Source organism: Salvelinus fontinalis, chromosome 2 (assembly GCF_029448725.1).
Source record: "Salvelinus fontinalis isolate EN_2023a chromosome 2, ASM2944872v1, whole genome shotgun sequence".
Taxonomy (NCBI): domain Eukaryota; kingdom Metazoa; phylum Chordata; class Actinopteri; order Salmoniformes; family Salmonidae; genus Salvelinus; species Salvelinus fontinalis.
In genome coordinates, this window is record NC_074666.1 from 81,798,635 (window position 1) to 81,819,300 (window position 20,666).

At 44.4% G+C, this 20,666-nt stretch overlaps 1 protein-coding gene across 2 annotated transcripts; it reads left to right on the forward strand.

The window, feature by feature from the left end:
- The first annotated feature begins 69 nt into the window (after positions 1-69).
- On the forward strand, positions 70-19,258 carry LOC129828786 (protein CASC3-like). Of its 2 annotated transcripts, XM_055889995.1 has the most exons (14): positions 70-705; positions 1,054-1,239; positions 7,454-7,478; positions 7,612-7,667; positions 8,559-8,759; positions 8,859-9,004; positions 9,182-9,355; positions 9,847-10,733; positions 11,321-11,382; positions 11,524-11,632; positions 13,057-13,173; positions 14,471-14,673; positions 14,901-15,041; positions 16,575-19,258. In XM_055889995.1, the coding sequence occupies exons 2-14, from the start codon at positions 1,054-1,056 to the stop codon at positions 16,611-16,613; spliced, it is 2,346 nt and encodes a 781-aa protein (XP_055745970.1). In that variant the 5' UTR covers positions 70-705; the 3' UTR covers positions 16,614-19,258. The 2 variants fall into 2 exon arrangements, with proteins under 2 accessions (XP_055745970.1, XP_055745979.1); XM_055890004.1 differs by lacking the exon at positions 70-705 and having other exon boundaries at positions 1,042-1,239; positions 14,901-15,090.
- The last annotated feature ends 1,408 nt before the right edge of the window (positions 19,259-20,666 follow it).

A 20,666-nucleotide genomic window follows, 5' to 3' on the forward strand; every position in this document is an offset into this window, starting at 1 on the left:
TGGTGTCTTTGCATGATTTGATAAATGTAGGAGATAAAATGAATTTGAAAGCACTGGACCATAATGGGAATTAGGTATGAATGTGAAAATTACTATCAATATGTCTCTGGATAATACTTAATATTCATTCAACTCTGAGCAGATTTCAGGGAATATATCATTTTGTTCACAGGCGTCATCATACTGACTTAATTGTTTTTTGAAGCATTTTGTAACGATTAATGACACTTCATAATTGAAACGATAACTTGCCAGAAAGATTTAAATGCCTTGATTAAAAAAATAAGCTAGAGGAGGCTAACATGCTGACCAGACCGAGCATCGCAAAATAAATTTAGAAATATATGTTATTCAATTATTGCACCCACACTGCTCGTGTGCACCAACAAGCGTCTGCAACGCCAAGGGCTAAAATAGAACTCATTCCTATTTCTGATGCAGATAGCGTGGCAAGTCCTGCCTCTTCCATCTCCTCATTGGTTTATAGAAGCAGGTGCCATCTCCTCATTGGTTATACCCGCGTGGGAGATTGAAAGACGAACTGTTTTGCCGGTAGTCGTGGTAATACAATGAAAGTTTAGATGCGATCACCATATAAGTTAAACGACGAAAAAGCCTGGAAGGAGGAGAGATGACTAGAAACGATTCGGTTGGCCGTTTTATGTGTGGATTAATTGTCGGAGTAGAGGTCCTTGTGCATTTCAGGTAAAATAACGCAATGTTTATATCCCAGCACAAATTAGCTAGCAACAGCAAGCTAGCTAAATAGGACAAATTAACGTTAGCTAGCAAGTGCAAGCTAACTAGCTAAATTGCCATACATGTTTAATGCTTTTCGACCTGTCCCCAAATGAATGTAATTGGTTCAGAGTTTGTTTTGCTATTTTAACCTGCGTGTCGTGATCGCGTTTGGTGTGGGGGGGCAAAATAAATGTATGCTTGATGGCGCACGCGCGCAACCGGTTTGGGTTTCGTGTAAAAGGCGGAATTGCGTAACTAACATTCACCCACAATTCATGGCATTCTTCCGGTTTCCTTTATATGATTTCTAAGATGGCGGACCGGCGACGGCGAAGGAGACGCGCGTCCCAGGATAGCGAGGAGGACGATGAATCTGGTTCGGGATCGGAAAGTGGAAAGTCCCTTTCGCCAACGACGAAGCCCCGAGTACGGGATCCTGAGCCAGTTGAGGCACCAGCTGTTCGTGTGGTGCCGAAAAACGATGCTGAATCCGAGTGTGTGAGTGTCCTGTTTTCTCGAGACGCAAAGCCGATCAATTTAATAGTACTTGATTAGTTGGCTAGCTAGCTAACGTTAGCCTGCTCACTACTATAATTAATGGCTGGGTCAACAAGTTAGCCGGCTATGGTAATGAAACAGTACCGCGCGGATAGTTGTCCAGTGGTTAGGCCAAGCCGCATCCTCATGTTTTGCGTTTGCTGCGTCCAGCTAATGCTGCTCATAAATCAACCAACTCGCTCATGTTTGGCCGGGAAACGTGTGAAGGGCCAACCCGTGAATTAACTAGACAAGCCAGTTCGTTTGCGCTAGCTTACTTTGTTTGGAAACGCTAGCTAGCACGTTTACCACGATGGTAACGCGTTAGCTAATGGTTAACAATATGAAAGTATTTTAATGTCTAGTTACGTTACGATCGGTGTTTAGTTAAGCTTATAAGCTAGCTAACGTTGGCGCACGTTCTGTCAGTTACTTGCTAACTACTGTAGTAGTTGTGCTAAAGCCACAGGGAGCTTTGATGTTGTTGGGTTATTAAATCTGACTGTTAAAATGTGCCGTCGTTAGTTAGATAACGTTACAATATTTGCCTCCAGTCACACCTCATCTAGTAATTTTTCTTGACCAGTAAAGATCTTGACTTTACCCTCTGGTTTTGAATGGCCACCACTACGACAAAGCTTGTTGATATTTATCGAAATCCCAAGTGATGTGAGGAATCCATGTTTGGCACAATAAATGGAGGTTTTAGCTTATTTTTTTACAGGGACAGTGTACATTAATCAACGTTTAGGTAACAGTGCCGGTTTTAGCCAGCTGGCTAATTTTCAACAGCAGGTCCTGGGCAGGTCCTGGGTTATTAAAAACAATTGCAATAACAATTCAGACAATCAGTGAGCACATGCAGAGCACATAGGACAATCAACACATAGCATGCAGAGAGAGCAATAGCACAAAAAGCAACAAAACAAAATGCATTAAAGCAACAGTGTTTCCACACCTCACAAGCAACAGACATGGAAAGCGGCAATACACAGTTTGGGATTATGTTTCGAAGTCTGATTGGCCTTTAGCCATGTCTTCATGTTTTTTGTTAACGTGTGATAGATGGTGCAGTTGTGTGTTTGATAGCAGTGTGTTCCAGACACGGGATGCTCTCATGGAGAAAGCCAATTGACTACTAGTGCCATACAACTCTCCTTCCGTGGCCTCCAACTGCTCTTAAACGCCAGTAAAACTAAATGCATGCTATTCAACCGATCACTGTCCGCACCTGCTCGCCCGTCCAGCATCACTACTCTGGACGGCTCTGACTTAGAATACGTGGACAACTACAAATACCTAGGTGTCTGGTTAGACTGTAAACTCTCACATTAAGCATCTCCAATCCAAAATGTAATCTAGAATCGGCTTCCTATATCGCAACAAAGCATCCTTCACTCATGCTGCCAAACATACCCTTGTAAAACTGACCATCCTACCGATCCTCGACTTCGGCGATGTCATTTACAAAATAGCCTCCAACACTCCAACAACTGGATGCAGTCTATCACAGTGCCATCTGTTTTGTCACCAAAGCCCCATACACTACCCACCATTGCGACCTGTACGCTCTCGTTGGTTGGCCCTCGCTTCATACTCGTCGCCAAACCCACTGGCTACAGGTTATCTACAAGTCTCTGCTAGGTAAAGCCCCGTCTTATCTCAGCTCACTGGTCACCATAGCAGAACCCACTCGTAGCACGCGCTCCAGCAGGTATATTTCACTGGTCACCCCCAAAGCCAATTCCTCCTTTGGTCGTCTTTCCTTCCAGTTTTCTGCTGCCAATGACTGGAACGGAACTGCAAAAATCTCTGAAGCTGAAACACTTATCTCCCTCACTAGCTTTAAGCACCAGCTGTCAGAGCAGCTCACAGATTACTGCACCTGTACATAGCCTATCTATAATTTGGCCCAAACAACTACCTCTTCCCCTACTGTATTTATTTATTTGGCTCCTTTGCACCCCATTATTTCAATTTCTACTTTGCACATTCTTCCACTGCAAATCTACCATTCCGGTGTTTTAGTTGCTATATTGTATTTACCTCGCCACCATGGCCTTTTGTTGCCTTTACCTCCCTTATCTCACCTCATTTGCTCAAATTGTTTATAGACTTATTTTTCTACTGTATCATTGACTGTATGTTTTGTTTATTCCATGTGTAACTCTGTGTTGTATGTGTCGAATTGCTATGCTTTATCTTGGACAGGTCGCAGTTGCAAATGAGAACTTGTTCTCAACTAGCCTACCTGGTTAAATAAAGGTGAATAAAGCTGCTTTTCCTTAAGGGAACCAACATAGTTGCCTCATGTTAGACCTTGTGGATCTGCTGCCATGGGTTTGGGTTTTCTGTGTAACAAAAGTACTAAGTGGGGGGGAGCAAGGCCATTTAGGATCTTGAATACAAGACATGCGTCGGTGTATTACACAAGATTTTTCCAACTCAGGAGCTCATGCTTTCTGAGGATGTAAGTGATGATGGCTATTGGGCTTTCTATCAAGCACTTTGAGAGCCTGTTTGTAGAGAGACTGAATTGGTTTTAATGTTGTACAGCAAGCTTGGGCCCAACTAGTTAATAGATAGATTTGAAGTACAGTTTTGCTACCTCTGCAGTTAAACAATTTTGTATGAATGGAAATTAGCTAGGTTGAATTTGCTTATTTGAGTTACCTTTTTCACCTGCTTTTTAAGAGGTTGGAATCAAGTATGATGCCAAAGTACTTAAAATCGGATACCACCTGGAGCTTCTCCCCTGACACATCTGGCTCAGTAGCATCAGTTGCCCTCTTTGTGAAGAACATGCAGACTTTTTTTCTTAGAATTGAGATGCAAACATGAGTCACTGAGACGCTTTGTAACCTGGACCATTACAGTAGTGAGTTCTTGTGCAGCTTGTTTGCGCTTTGCATGCACATATATCACTGTATCATCTGCATACATTTGAATGTAGGACCCAGTACAGACAGAGGGCAGATCATTAATGTACAGGCTGAACAGGAGGGGCCCCAGTATTGACCCTTGGGGCACGCCCACATCATAGCTGTCGCCCAATCTGACACGCTAAGTTCTGCCTTCACGGTATGATTTCATCCGTCTCAAGGCATCGGGGGGAAAGTTGAACTTGGACAGTTTTTTGATGAGAATCTCATGGTTAACAGTATCAAAGCTTTCCTTAGGTCAAGAAATACAGCCCCAACAACACCCCTTTGTCCATCTTGGACTTCACATTTTCCAGAAGAAAGCAGTTGGCTGTTTTTGTGGAGTGTTTTGCTCTGAAGCCAAACTGCATGGAGTGTAATGTGACAGGGCTGTTGTTGAGGTGGGCAGTCAGTTGCTCTGCTACACACTTTTCAACATCCTTCAACTCCACAGGTAGTATACTAATGGGACTGTAGTTACTCATGTCAGCAGGGTCACCTGATTTAGATGGCTGTTATTATGGCTAACTTTCAGGCCCTTGGCAACACCCCCTGACCAATAGATGTGTTGGTGACCTTAGTAATGGGGCCAATAAGGGACTCTGTAGTTCTTAAGAAAGGTAGAGTCCAGCCCAAACACATCGTTGGCTTTAGTTCTTTAGTGAGCTAATCACCTTGTTCACCTCTGACTCAAACATCCCTTGCGATGAAGATCGGTTCGGTGTCATTCATTAGCGCTGAGCCCAAGAAACCAGTGGAGGGGTTCTGTGTCAGTACCTTGATAGTCAACAAAGTAGAATGGTCGTTAAGACACTAACAGCTTAGATGGTAGGCAATTATGGTCACAGTTATGAAAACTTAAGACACTAAAGAGGCCTTTCTACTGACTCTGAAAAACACCAAAAGAAAGATGCCCAGGGTCCCTGCTCATCTTCGTGAATGTGCCTTAGGCATGCTGCAAGGAGGCATGAGGACTGCAGATGTGGCCAGGGCAATAAATTGCAATGTCCGTACTGTGAGACGCCTAAGACAGCGCTACAGGGAGACGGGATGGACAGCTGATTGTCCTCGCAGTGGCAGACCATGTGTAACGACACCTGCACAGGATCGGTACATCCGAACATCACACCTGCGGGACAGGTACAGGATGGCAACAACTGCCCAAGTTACACACAATCCCTCCATCAGGGCTCAGACTGTCTGCAATAGGCTGAGAGAGGCTGGACTGAGGTCTTGTAGGCAGGTCCTCACCAGACATCACTGGCAACAACGTCGCCTATGGGTGACCGAGGTGGAGGGTCTGGGGCGGTGTGTCACAGCGTCATCGGACTGAGCTTGTTGTCATTGCAGGCAATCTCAACGCTGTGCGTTACTGGGAAGACATCCTCCTCCCTCATGTGCTACCCTTCCTGCAGGCTCATCCTGACATGACCCTACAGCATGACAATGCCACCAGCCATACTGCTCATTATGTGTGTGATTTCCTGCAAGACAGGAATGTCAGTGTTCTGCAATGGCCAGCGAAGAGCCCGGATCTCAATTCTATTGAGCACGTTTGGGACCTCTTGGATCCCCCCAGAAATGTCAGAGAACTTGCAGGTCCCTTGGTGGAAGAGTGGGGTAACATCTCACAGCAAGAACTGGCAAATCTGGCTCAGGCCATGAGGAGGAGATGCACTGCAGTACTTAATGCAGCTGGTGACCACAACAGATACTGTTACTTTTGATTTTGACCACCCGCCCCATTGTTCAGGGACACATTATTCCAATTCTGTTAGTCACATGTCTGTGGAACTTGTTCAGTTTCTGTCTGTTAAGCTATGTTCATACAAATATTTACATGTTAAATTTGCCGAAAACAAACGTAGTTGACAGTGAGGGGACATTTCTTTTTTTTGCTGAGTTTACGTCTTTCATGCTCTAATTTGGACTTCAGGGCTGTTTTTAGAGCATGATCTCGTTCTTTCATCAGTTTCCAGATTTCTCCATTTAGCTAAGTAAGAGTGCTCTTTTTCCCAGGTTTGGATTTGATTTTCTTTAGGAAGTAAGTTATTGTAGTCTGGATTGTGAATAGAAAAACTTGACTGTCAGCTTCTACATCTGTATAGGACAAGATAATTCCAGTTAATTCACTCAATGGCCTGGTCATTTAACCTCTTGGCGCATGAACTGCTAGCGGGACACCTACTACAACGTCCGGTGAAATTGCAGACCACGAAATTCCAAATAAAAAAATCGTAATATTAAACATGCATGAAAATACAAGTGTGATACATAATTTAAAAGCTTAATTTCTTGTTACTCCAACCGCATTGTCAGATTTCAAAAAGGCTTTACGGCGAAAGCATACCATGCGATTATCTGACAGGGCCCTACACCAAAATACTTTTTCAACCAGCCAAGGTGTCACAATCACAAATAGCGATTAAATAAATCACTTACCTTTGAAGATCTTCCTCTGTTTGCAATTCCAAGGGTCCCAGCTAGACAATGAATGGTTGTTTTGTTCGATAAAGTCCTCATTTATATCCTAAAAAGTCAGTTTAGTTGGCGCCAATGATCTCAGTAATCCACTCTTTCAACATGCATACAAACAAATCCAAAAAGTTACCAGTAAAGTTCATCCAAACAAGTCAAACGATGTTTCTAATTAATCCTCAGGTACTCTAATATCTAAATAAACAATATTTAATTCACGTGTTAAAGACCACTGTTCTAATGAGACACCTTGTAGTTCTTCCAACTACTTGTTCATTTTTCAAAAAACAAGCCTGAAACCCTTTCTAAAGACTGCTGACATCTAGTGGAAGCCATAGGAACTGCAATCTGGGTCCTATCTATTTGTATTTCCAATAGGCAAGCACTGAAATGGCCCGTGACATCAAAAAAATAATTTCTGGATGGATTTTCAGTTCTATATCAGTTCTGTTATACTCGCTGACATTATTTGAACAGTTTTAGAAACTTCAGAGTTTCCTATCCAATGCTACCATGTATATGCATATCCTGGCTTCTGGACCTGAGTAACAGGCAGTTTACTTTGGGCACGTCAGTCATACGAAACCAGTATGCTAATGATTTGAGGGTACATTCATAGTGACACAGACCCCCCCCCCCCCCCCCCCCGCTACTAAATAATTGACGTACGGGTTGGTATCATGTCTGCGTGACCGTGGTGTGTGTAGGCTACATACTGTTGCTATTTGTTGTCAATTCATTCACATTGTTTGACTAGTGTTATTCTTTCTTAATAGGAAAGTGAAGATGGCGTAGGAGAAGGTGAGTCAGGCCATTGATTTGCGTCACCAAACACTATCTAGAATGACATCTGAAGCATTTCCCATTTGGATCACACCACTGTTAAACAGTTGATGTACTTGTTTCAGACACATTTGAATGTTTGTTTTTGCAGCTGTCCTTTCTGACTATGAAAGTGCAGATCCTGAGGAGAATGGCTCCCATTCAGAGGTGAGTTGCCACTGCTGAACAGAGTTATGCTGTAGGGTAAAATGTTAATGTCATTTTTATGGGTTTTATTTGCATGGACACTTGGGCAGCATAGTATTTGACAAACCAGATATTTTAGAATTTCAGTAATGCAGGCTTCATGAGGCTACCGCGAGGTTCCTCATTCTCCCAACAGAATAGCCCAACTAGTGAATTGGACAGATCATGATGTATCTAACTTTCAAAGTTTTTTGAGACATAAAAAATTCAATCACCATGAAACAAGATTCCCTCCAGGATGTAGCTATTCTGCGACCCATATTTTTTGTTGCTAAATCAACAATTCCCAGTATATTATGTGAGGGCTTGCAAATTTGACAGTCAAATTATCGCATACAACTGACTGATCGCCACACTAACCAATCACTGCAAATTTACTGCATAATATGGTTCAGTTAAGCACACATCAACAAACCTTTTTCACTCGTCAGTGCATTTTTGTAACAAATTGGACAAAATCATCACATATTGCCATGTGAAATGTCAGAATTGCTGCAGTGAAATCCTGGATGGACTGAAGAGATGAGCATGTTTCAACCATTGATACCGGTATTTCGGAACACAGACCTTCTGCACTGTAGCAGCCCCTAGATGCAAGATACGGACAAATACATATTTAAAAAATCTACAATTGATGTACTCGTGCATTGCAATGTCAGGGATGCTACTGGAATCCTCTTAATGAGGTCTTAACTGTGGTTCGGATGAGAAGTTTAATTTGTCCACTCTGCATGTACGCTTTTGACTGTAATAAGTAGGACTCTAAAGATATTTGCAATGATCTCTCTGACAGCATCTTGATAATGATACACATGAAGCAAACTAACTCAAGTCTTGTATTGTCTCTCTCAGGGAGGTGAAGAAGAAGAGGAGGAGGTGGTCCCTCCACCGGCTGCAGAGCCCAAACCCAGTCCTGCTGCTGACACCCCTGCTGCAGAGGGGGAACTGCAGGAAGGAGGGGGGAAGGAAGAGGGTGAGAAAGGTGTGAGTAAAGAAGTGAAGTGTGAAGATAAAGGCAACCTGGCAGGGGAGCGGCAAAGCGGGGATGGACAGGTAAAATGGTTAATTGAAAAGAAAATACAGTTGAAGTATTGCATACAAATATAGGCCTCTTGGTCAATCATTTTGAGTAATTCTACTCCGTGTAACCAGGAAAGCACAGAAGACTCTGAGAATAAAGGTGCTAAACCAGGCCAGAAGCTGGATGATGACCAGGATCGTAATAACCCGGCCTATATCCCCCGTAAGGGAATGTTCTTTGAGCACGACGTCAGAGGAAACGCACAGGAGGAGGAACGGTAAGGGGGAACGGAACGTTTTCCCTTTTATTCGTTCAATGTTTGTCGTTCAACTGAAACTATCTAAACGTGACCAACAACCACACAAAGGATGGGTGACTCCTAGTAATAGACGGATGTCGTTTCATTGGTAAACCTGTTTATTGGTATATTTGCGGCTTCTTTCCTGTCCTCCAGGCCGAAGGGTCGTAACAGGAAGCTGTGGAAGGACGAGGGTTGCTGGGAACACGATAGGTTCAGGGAGGAGGAGCAGGCGCCTAAGTCACGTGAGGAGCTGGTTGCAATCTACGGCTATGACATCCGCAACGGAGGTGTCTCCAATGAGCGGTCCTATAGACAGCGCAAGCCCAGGTACTACTAACCCTCAACTCTACTAACCCTCAACTCTACTAACCCTCAACTCTACTAACCCTCAACTCTACTAACCCTCAACTCTACTAACCCTCAACTCTACTAACCCTCAACTCTACTAACCCAGTGTTCAAATTCCCATGTCTCTGAAAGCCTGTAACACTAACCACCATTACTGTCTATCGTGCCAATTTATATTAACGGGCAGAATATAAAAATAAATATAAAAAATGTGAGCAGAGTCGCACAGATTTTTCCCTGCCCGATTTGTTAGTCAAAAGCTATTTGCGTGTCAAATGGATAAATGATTTGAAAATATACAGGTCCATTATAGTTTCTGTATACTTTCTACCTTGTTTTAGATGTTCAAGAGTGGCCTGGAGTGTTTATAAAAGAATCAAAACATAATCTGGCCCGTGTACCATCGTTTACCAACCGCTGGTCTATTAGCAAGCTTGTCCTCACACTAGCCTCCTCTCCTCCCCCTGCAGACACAGCACCTCTCCAGTCCGGGACAAGCGCTGGCGGGACGGAGACGGGGAGAGACCCATCCATACCTCCTGGCAGCAGGGAGGGAACCCCAACAGCCGTAGCGCTCCCCTAGCCATGGCCCTGCAGCAGTCTGATCCTCCCCCCTCAGCAGCCCCCAACACCCAGCGCAACAACAACCCCCCCAGGCCCTCCTCCCACCCCCCACCCCGGGGCTTCCAGGGCAACCGCCCCCCCCAGGCCCAGTACAGGAATGACAGAAACCAGGAGTCTCAACGGCCAGGCTCCAAGGCCCACCCCGCCGAGGCCCTCCAGACCCGGAGCCTACCGCCCATGGACGGGGAACGAGGCCCCAGGGGCCGGGGGAACAGAGGGGTCCATACGGAGCGCAGCTCTTCGGTAGTGGTGGAAGAGATCCGCAGCGAGGAGGATGACGAGCGCAACACAACTACAGTGACAACTTCTCAGTCCGTCTACTACAATCGGCACTACAGTGGCAAGGGAGATCGAGAAAGGGACTCTGCGCCACGGCGACAGGAGCAGCAGCGAGGGGGATCTGCTCCTCCGGCGGACAACCCGGTTACCCGCGATGCCTCCCCGGCTCCGGAGCGGCCCGTGGAGAAGAAGTCGTACTCCCTAGCCAGGAGGACTCGCACCCGGGCCACTGAGCTGGACAAGCAGGTCTCTCTTGAGGAGCCTGCCTCCACCGTGTCTTCCTCGGCACTGACGAGTGAGCCGTGGCAGGGCCCCGGTCAGAGCCAGGGGGATGCTGGAGACAGTAGCCAGGCGACGGTACTCACAGGGCTGGACCAGGACCTGGCCAGACTCAGCCTAGCCGGACAGAACTGGGCCCAGAACCCATCTTCGTTTCTACGCGCTGAGATGAGGGGTGAGCCTTCTCTCTTTTGCCCTCGCTCTACCCCGTTCTACCCCTCTCCCTTTTTTTATTTATTTTGAGTATTATGGAGTGACACACATCCTCTCAGTTCCAGCAGCACTGTTACAAGCAGCTCAGTCACCACTGCACCAGCAGCCCAGGTGAAGCTAAGCAGCAGCTCCCTGGTGCAGCACTGAGTCAGTCGGTCAGTGACCGTTCAGTGAGGCTGATTGACATAATGAGGCCATTAGTCAGTGTGGAGCAATGGGGGGGCGGCAGTGTGTGAATGGAAGTATCTTTTAAGCCAGCTAATCCACTCAGTGCAGGTGGTGGTGCGTCCTTGCATGCAGTCTGATGCCTGGGAGGTTTTTATCATGCAATACATTGGAAATAAAATGTCCTTTTTGCACCCAAGGTTTAAAGTGTCTCAAGTACACATTTTGTCAGGACAGAAACCCTAGTCAGAACTACACGTTGGTAGCAGGTTTGACATGAAGCTTATAAGATGTTATTAAACAGCAGCAGTTAATCAGTTAGTTGGATATGTTTTGATTGCGTGTTGTCGACCCTTCCCCCCCCCCCCCCCCGTCTCGTTGCAGGCATCCCTAACTCTATGCACATGGGTGGAGCACCTCCACAATACAGTAACATAGAAGAGCTGGTGAGTAGGCCTACTTGTGGTGACTTATAAAACGACAGAAACCCATCTTTGTACATATGTTGCCTTCAAGGAGAAGTCTGGTGTTTTTTACCTGACATTGAGTGGTTCGGTCAGCTCTCATCCTATTTCTCTCCATCTCAGGGAGCTGGTAACCGGGCAAAGCGGTACTCGTCCCAGCGCCAGAGGCCAAGCCCGGAGCCCGCTCCTCCTATGCACATAGGGGTCATGGAAAGCCACTACTACGAGCCCAGTGAGTCAGTGCCGCCCGCACACTACCACCAGAAGGCAGGGCACAACTGAAAACACACACTAGCTGGTGTCTCTTTGTCCATAGGCTCAGAGCCAGGCTCTGGTAGAATCAGATCTAAACTACAACATGTTGTAGCTGCATTAGAATGCTGTCTTAAAAAATGGTAGGGTACACAGTTATCTGTAAGCTATAACAAAACAAGCTACATGTTTTAACACATGATTACATGATTGCCACATCAGATACTTTTGTATCTATAGTATATGTGGACTCCCCTTCAAATTAGTGGATTTGGCATTTTCAGCCACTCCCGTTGCTGACCGGTGTATAAAATTGAGCACACAGCCATGCGATCTCCATAGACAAACATTGGCCCGTACTGAAGAGCTCAGGGACTTTCAACGTGGCACCGTCATAGGATGCCACTTCTCCAACAAGTCAGTTCGTCAAATTTCTGCCCTGCTAGAGCTTCCCCGGTCAACTGTAAGTGTTGTTATTGTGACGTGAAAGCCTCTAGGCGCAACAACGGCTCAGCTGTGAAGAGGTAGGCCATACAAGAACGGGACCGCCGAGTGCTGAAGTGTAATACATTGTCAGTCCTCAGTTGCATCACTCACTACTGAGTTCCAAACTGCCTCTGGAAGCAACGTCGGCACAAGAACTGTTCCTCGGGAGCTTCATGAAAGATCTAACATAACCATGCGTCATGCCAAACGTCACCTGGAGTGCCGTAAAGCGTGTTGCCTTTGGACTCTGGAGCAGTGGAATCGTATTGCCTGAAGTGCTGTCTGATGGACAAATCTGGGTTTGGCGGATGCCAGGACAACGCTACCTGCCCCAATGCATAGTGCCAACTGTGAAGTTTGGTGGAGGAGGAATAATGGTCTGGGGCTGTTTTTCATGGTTCGGGTTTAGGGGAATCTTAATGCTACAGCAATGATATTCTAGACGATTCTGTGCTTCCAACTTTGCGGCAACAGTTAGGGGAATGCCCTTTCCTGTTTCAGCATGACAATGCCCCCGTCCACAAAGCAAGGTCCATACAGAAATGTTTTGTCGATCGGGGTGGAAGAACTTGACATGCATGCACAGAGCCCTGACCTCAACTCCATCGAACACCTTTGGGATGAATTGGAACGCCGACTGCGAGCCAGGCCTAATCGCCCAACATCTGTGCCTGACCTCACTAATGCTCTTGTGGATGAATGGAAGCAAGTCCCCAATGTTCCAACATCTAGTGGAAAGCCTTCCCAGGAGAGTGGAGGCATAGCGGCAAGGGGGGGGGACCAACTCCATAGTAATGCCCATGATTTAGGAATGTTTGACAAGCGGGCCATGTAGTGTATATGGTTTGGTTGTAGAATGATATATCTGACTGTAGAGCGCAAACATGAGTGTCAATGCTATATTGTCTCCTCCTGCAGTGTCTTACCAAGGACCAATCTATGCCCACGGTGACAGCCCCGCCCCCCTCCCACCCCAGGCCATGCTGGTCCAGCCTGAGATGCACCTCCCCCACCCAGGCCATCCAGGACACCCAGGTTAGTGTCTGTCACCTTGCTGCCAGGGGACGCAGGGAAAACGTGGTGTGGGCAGCAGTTGGCCTCAACTACGACGATAGATATGAACTCGGCCTGTGTCTTCTCTGGCAACAAAAAGGAAGTCAATGACAAGCTTTCTTGATCCTCACCATGCAAGCGAAGACATGTTCAATCAAATCTGTAATAGTATTGCTTAAATTCTCTCTTATAAAACTCAAATGAATTGTTATTCTTACTGGTTTAATGAATAACTTTGTATAGTGCTTTTCAATAAGTGTTTCACGACATAAAAAGTTGCCTCAATGTGACAAATGTGCAATTTGTCTTTTTTAAACGATAAGAAAATAATCTTAAAATGACATGTGAATTCACAATGCGGATATGGTTATTCATGACTGCTAGGGTGCAATGGCGCTCAATCGACCCCAGTCATGGCTGCCAGCAATGATGGTAGGCTCTCTGTGTGCCTCCATGCTCTGGTCAGTACAGGGGGCTTAATGTCCCACTTGTCATCAATGTGATGGCTCGTGACAGTGATGTATGACAGCTTGTTCAGACGTCCAACAATCTGGTGTTTTGAGAGCTCATGCTTTGTACTTACAGAGCAGTAATTGTATAATTTCTCCTTCCGGGCCGTCACGTTTGGTTCTAGATATAGCATCAGGGCATTGAAGCCGATATCCTCTACCATTGCAATGGCTGCATATTAACTGCAATTTCTGTAATCGGGGCTGTTATTTTAGCCATCCCTTATCGCACTTCTTTCTTGTGAAGATCCCGTGTCTCTTGTTTAAGGGTCCTGTGCTGCTGCCAGCAATGTTTCTGGTCTCACGGTGCCTCCCTTTCAGCATTGCACCTGTACTGCCACTGTAGCTCAATTCCACTTTGCAAAGTTTGCATTTCACCACCTAATTTAACCTCTAAGTATTGCCATACAGGACTGTCGCTTCCCTGTCTCACTCTGCCATTTTTCCAACTGTTAACAAGGATGACGTTCAAAGTGCTTTATATTCTTTGAAAAGAATATCTCCTAACGTTATAGCATTGTTGCGTTAGGTATGTTTATTTTTCCGTTTGATGATGATGATCGCGACCTTTTTAATGGTCGTTTTGTGATAACTAACTGCACTGTGATTTTATAAATGTGTGGTGGAGGGGTAACAAAAGTTTATTTTTTATTATTATTATTTTTTAAACGGCCCCACTCCTGACCAGAAATGCTGGTATGGTGTTGGCTACTGTATGGGCCTCAGTCTGTCTGGTCACACCCGTGAACCCCTCCCGTCTCCCTCCTCAGGTCTACACCCCCACCAGTCGAGTGGCCCCATGCCCAACCCGGCTCTCTACGCTGCTCCCCCCGTCTCCATGTCCCCTGGACAGCCCCCTCCACAGCAGTTGCTGGCCCCGCCCTTCTACCCTCCGCCAGGTGTCATGACCTTTGGGAACACCAACTACCCCTACCCGGCAGGAGCCACCCTGCCCCCCATGTACAACCCGCCGGTGAGACCTCTGCCCTCAAGACACCATAGCTACCACATCAGCATGTCATGTTGCTATATATTGTACCCAATGCAATACATTACTGTTGCAATATGCTGACAGCTCTGCAATTCTATGCATATTTAGAAGTTATTCGACTCCACCCTTAACATTTAGGAATGTGTAGGACATGCTACAAACATACAGGTATTTACACACATAAACCATGTAACCTCCTCTCCCCTCAGGCCCAGTCGCAGGTGTACAGCCAGTCGCAGGTGTACGGTGGGGTGACCTACTACGATCCGATGCAGCAGCAAGCCCAGCCCAAACCCTCGCCTCCCCGGCGCTCCTCCCAGCCCGTCACCGTCAAACCTCCCCCACCAGAGGTAGGGTACGGCCCGGAGTGAGCCCCAAACCCCAGCGACCCAACAACCGGCAAGTCTTCCCTCTCTCACCCGCTCACCCAATCAAAACGCCAAGACATCGACCTGCCTCAGTCCTGACTGAGTCGGTGTGAGAGTAGGACGAAAGGGAAGGTTATGTTTTTACAACATTTTGATAATGTTAAATCTGTTTTGGAGAGTTGGGTGGGGGAGGAGTACAGAATAGGCCTATCCCAGAGAGTGTTGCTGTAGGTCAAGTCATACCATTGCCATAAAGGTGCTTGCTTTCCTCATTTAGTTTTTTGAGCTCCTATTCAAAAGTAGGCAACGTGTCTAAATCAAATGGTGTTTTTGCCTCGGACACACGTGAAGTAAGGCCAGTGGCTCTGAGTCGGAGTAAAGCAGCTGAATGTGTGTTTAGATCTCTGCTCTCCAGGTCGTTCTGACAGACGAGCTCCTCTTATCCCCTAGAGCTCCTCCTAAAAGCCCCCAGGCAATAATACTGTCTTCAAACTGATGTCTCTTTTTGAGACGTGAGTGGACACACACACACACACACTCTCTCTCTACAAAGACGCAATTCAAAATCCCAGCAGAGAAATGCTTTGTTGCAGAGGTAACCTTCAAACAAATTAATGTTGACCACCTAGCTGCATGACAGTCTCAAGACTTTTCAAATCAAATGTACTGGTCACATAGGTGTTTAGCAGATGTTACTACAGGTGTAGCGAAAGGCTTGTGCCTCTAGCTCTGACAGTGCAGGGACATTTAACAAGTAATTAAGTTTCACAACATATACACGTAAGGAATGGATACATATGTCAGAGCGGCATTGGACTAAGATAGTGGTATAGAATACATTATATATGCATCAGATGGGTGATGAGTAATGCTAGGTATGGAAACATTATTAAAGTGGCCAGTGATATCTATGTCTATAGACATTTGCCTCTGATGGGCTAGTGATGGCTGTTTAGAAGCTGTTTTTTAGACTGCTATCTGAAGGCCATCAGTCTCTCGGTCCCAGCTTTGATGCACCTGTACTGACCTCGCCTTCTGGATGACAGCGGGGTGAACAGGCAGTGGCTCGGGTGGTTGATGTCCTTGATGATCTTTTTGGCCTTCCTGTGGCATCGGGTACTGTAGATGTCTAGGAGGGTGGGAAGTTTGCCCCGGGTAATGCGTTGGGAAGACCACACCACCCTCTGGAGAGCTTTGCGGTAATGGGTAGTGCAGTTGCCGTACCAGGCGGTGATACAGCCCGCCAGATGCTCTCAATTGTGCATCTGTAAAAGTTTCAGGTGTCAAGCCAAATTTATTTAGCCTCCTGATGAACTTGACGCTTTCCACCTTCTCCTCTGCGGTCCCATCGATGTGGATCGGGGGGTGCTCCCTCTGCTGTTTCCTGAAGTGAGCTCAATTGTATTGCGGAACCATGCATTCTTGCCTCCTCCTTCCAGCCTAATCCAAAGCTCGCGCGACAGAACAGTTGTGCTGATTTTTGTCCCGTTTCTGCTATTTTTCCCGTTTCTCCAGGACCGGAGTGAGAAGCCCAGTCAGGAGGTCAGATCCTAGCACGGCGTTCCGAACGGCTACGCCAGTTGGAAGAGGGCGACGGACAGGGAGACTGGGGTCTGCATTCGAGGACCAGCACCACGTGTGGAGCGGATTATGATTTAAATACAATGTCATCTGGGATGTTATCCGCCTTGTGGTCAGGTGCCACATTGGTTGGTCGTCCACAATACTGAAGGGTTGTTGTTTTGGTTCACCTACCAGTGTTTTGCCTCTGAGGAGTGCGTTCTTAAAAACCCTATAAAACGTAACCATATAAAACCCTTAAAGAACGCCCTGAATAACAACTCCTCTGTAAACATTACGTTGACACCTGACACCAACGATGACATTCGTAGACATTTGTTCCTTCTAACAATCTGTCGTTCAACTGTAGGTATATTCATGCAAAAAAAATGTGTTTTTTAAGCTCGAACAAATGTTTAGGACTGGCTTAAATGTGTCGTGAGTATTATGGAGAGAATCTAACGGGTAGTTGGTCATTTATATGGGCTAGCTAGAGCTGTTTGTCCCACCCACCAGACAATCCTGCTAATTTTCTAGCTAACATTTATACTCCCCTACGTATTTATTTGGACAGTGGAGCAAAACTTTGAATGTCTCTACTCCAGCATTTTGGAATTGAGATCAAATGTTTCATAGGAGGCGACAGTACAGAATGTCTCTTTTTTCAAAAAAAATTTTTTTTTTTATTTGAGGTTCTTTTCATAAATATTTTTTTTTCCTTTTTAGAAATGAAAGCCAAACATTTTGAAGATGTCATAAATATTTGGCCAAATTCACTTGTGTGGTAAAGTAGTCAGGTTTCTGAACATTTCTACATTAATGTGGATACTATCATGATTACAGATACTCATGAATGAATCTTGAATAATGATGAGTGAGTTTGAGCAACAAAGATCTTGCTAACCTCTCACCATTGCCGATAAGAGGTTAGCATTTTTTGGGTGGTTATGATATGCATGCCTCTTAAATTTCTTAATCATAATTATTTAAGATTTATTTGTGATTATCCGTAATCATGGAGACATCCTTATTAATGTTCCAAAACATTCTACTTTTATTTGCAATAAGTGACTCTCAAAATGACAATACATTATTTACCATTCATTTCTATTGGGCACAACATAATCTGAAACGCAACCAAAACAAACTGCCAATGCATCCAAGTTTGTAGCTTAAAAAGCTTGATGTCATTGCGTGCTATGAATATGGGACCAAGTACTACACTTGACTACTTTAATACACAAAGTGAATTTGTCCAAATACTTATGACACCTTCAAATGGGGGTACTAGATGCATAAAGTGCTTTAATTTCTAAACATAACATATTTGTACGGAAATACTTTCCAGTTAATGGTAACATTCTTTAGTCATCGTATAAAACATTTAAATCTCAAATAAAAATGCTGTATTATAGAGCTGAATGGGGAAGAAATGTTCCTTCACTGTCCAAATAAATACGTAGTGTCCCATTTCATCTCACAACAGCATCGTAGGTCTTAGTTTTTATTTTATGTTTTTGAGTCTTGTAAACGCACACTTTTTAGATAAAGAATAAAACCTATATACAGATGGTGCTTACCTATAGCTAGTACCCTACAATTTCAACAACTTATTTTCGAGTTCTCTTGTTACCTTCCACATCGCCCAGTTTTTTTTCTTGATTTTTTTTAACGTAATACTGTATTACCAGAACCATTTAACCTTGCCTGAAACTGATGTACTTGACAGTGCTACTGCTTTCTAATGTAAGTGTATATAGATAAATGTATATTAAAGCCTGTGGTTTAAATAAGCAGAAATACTACCACCTTATCAAATTAGTACTGTCACTATGAACAAAAGTCGTATACATGGTTATGAATGGATAAAAAAGAAAAAAACTAGGATAACTCTGGCTTATGAAATGGTTGTTTGGAAGTTTGCCGTTTCCTTTATTTCCCCCTCAGAATCCTTTTGTGAAAGTGGAGAGACTGGTGAGGCCACTCTACCACTAAAATGGATCTGATTTGTCTGTTTGCAGAACGTACTGCTGATCCCACATGATTTTCCCTAAAGACAATTCTGTTAACTTAGGCTGCATTTCACCAGGCAGCCAAATTCTGAATGTTTTCCACAATCAGATATTTTTCAGGTCTGATTGGTCAAAATACCAATTAGTGTAGGGGTGGGTGTTAGAATGGGCTGCCTGTCTAAAAGCTGCCAAGTAAACATAACATGCATGTTATACATACATATATAGATATGATTGTGAAAGTAATTCAGTTGTTGCTGGTGGCTGCACACTGTTATAGTAAGTTTGCCCAAAAAGGGCAAGTTATTGATGCATCTTTAAATTGGCTTTTTTTATTTTATTATAAACCTCCTGAATCAGTATAATCTGAATTGAGTTGTATTCAAAGTTTTTTTTATTTTTTATTATTATTATTTTTTTTAGAAATGGCTGGTAAGAATGTTATAACTGTTTTTTTTTCTTCTCTGCCTTAAGGATAAATTGGTTTGACATGTTTAATTTGACTAGACCTGCCAACACTGTGAGGGCTTGTTTGTTTCATATATGTTTGAATATATATACAAGTTTTCCTGATTGTGGAGCAAATTTTGTTTAGACTGAGGAACATTAAACAGAATCTAGGAAAAAGATGATTGTCATGTGGTTGATTGGAAGTTATTGAACGGCTACCACTGGATGGCAACATTGTGCCAAGCCTTCAAACTAACTGCATCTCTCACATAGGCCTATTATGTGAGACATTGCTTGCTGTTTGGGGTTTTAGGCTGAGTTTCTGTATAGCACTTTGCGATATCAGCAGGGCTTCATCAAAATGTATTTATAATTAAACATTTGAATCATCCATAAATGATTTTAGTCATTTAGCAGACACTGATCCAGAGCAACTTACAGTATTGAGTGCCTGTGTTTTCATACGGGTCCCCCTTGGGGATCAAACCCACAACCTTGGCGTTGCAAGCATCCTGCTCTACCAACTGAGCCACACGGGACTACCCGAACTCATACTAATACTCAATGACACAATTTTTCCTTTTCAGTTGACTAGTTAAAATGACTTTAGTCCAGCCATCACATGAACATTTTATTGGTTGCATTTCACTCTTGAATTATAATGGGGCCATTAATGGATGGTAAAAATGGCCCATTTTATAATGGCTGGGGCCAGTACTGAGACTGAAAGACTTCTTGCTGTAGAGCTACAGAGATGAGTGACAGCTTGAGGGCAAGAGACATTAACAGTGGTCGATTTTGATTCTTCGAGTGGAAAATATGGTTTGTGTTTTAAAGACAAGGTGAACACAATTGATTCACATCTGAATAAGAGGACAAGGCATGCTGTGTTTGTATAGTTAACTATAGCCCTTGTTAGGTTAGCTACGTTGTATAGGACCGGCTACAAAGGAAATGCACTTGCCTGCCATCTCTTTACCAGGGCCCCTCTGTCTGTCTCTATGCCAATCTTTTGCAGACATTTCCAATAGAGAATCTCACTTTCTGCCATGTCGTAGCAAATTGCAACGTTTCTGTCATGACATCTGTGGAATGTAGGCGTGCGGAGTACACATTGGAAATAGCCACAGTGGCATTATCATCTACTCTCTTACCAATGCGGTATGACTCTTCATACAAGCACTGATGAGAATAATGTATCCATTTAAATGTATTTGTAGCACTTTCCATGGTCCTTTCTCACAGACAGCCATATATTACAAAACAACAGACGTAAACATACTGAAGGTGACATTTGGCATTGAAATGAAACACTTGTGGAAGAAACATTAAGAACCAGACCCTATGAAAGGTTTCAAATGAAAGCTGAGAAGTTGGGCGGCATACTGATCTGGTGTAAGAGGAGTGCGGGAGAGAGGAGCTGAGGGAAGCCTAGGGGTACTCAAGTTTATACATCAATAATTGTGTTTGAATGGGGTAAAAACTCTGAATATTGCACAGCCAGGGGGCTAAAAGCTTAACTAATTCAAACTCCCTAGATCGCTGTGGAGGTTTACTTTGATCTTGATCCATGGCATAATACGTA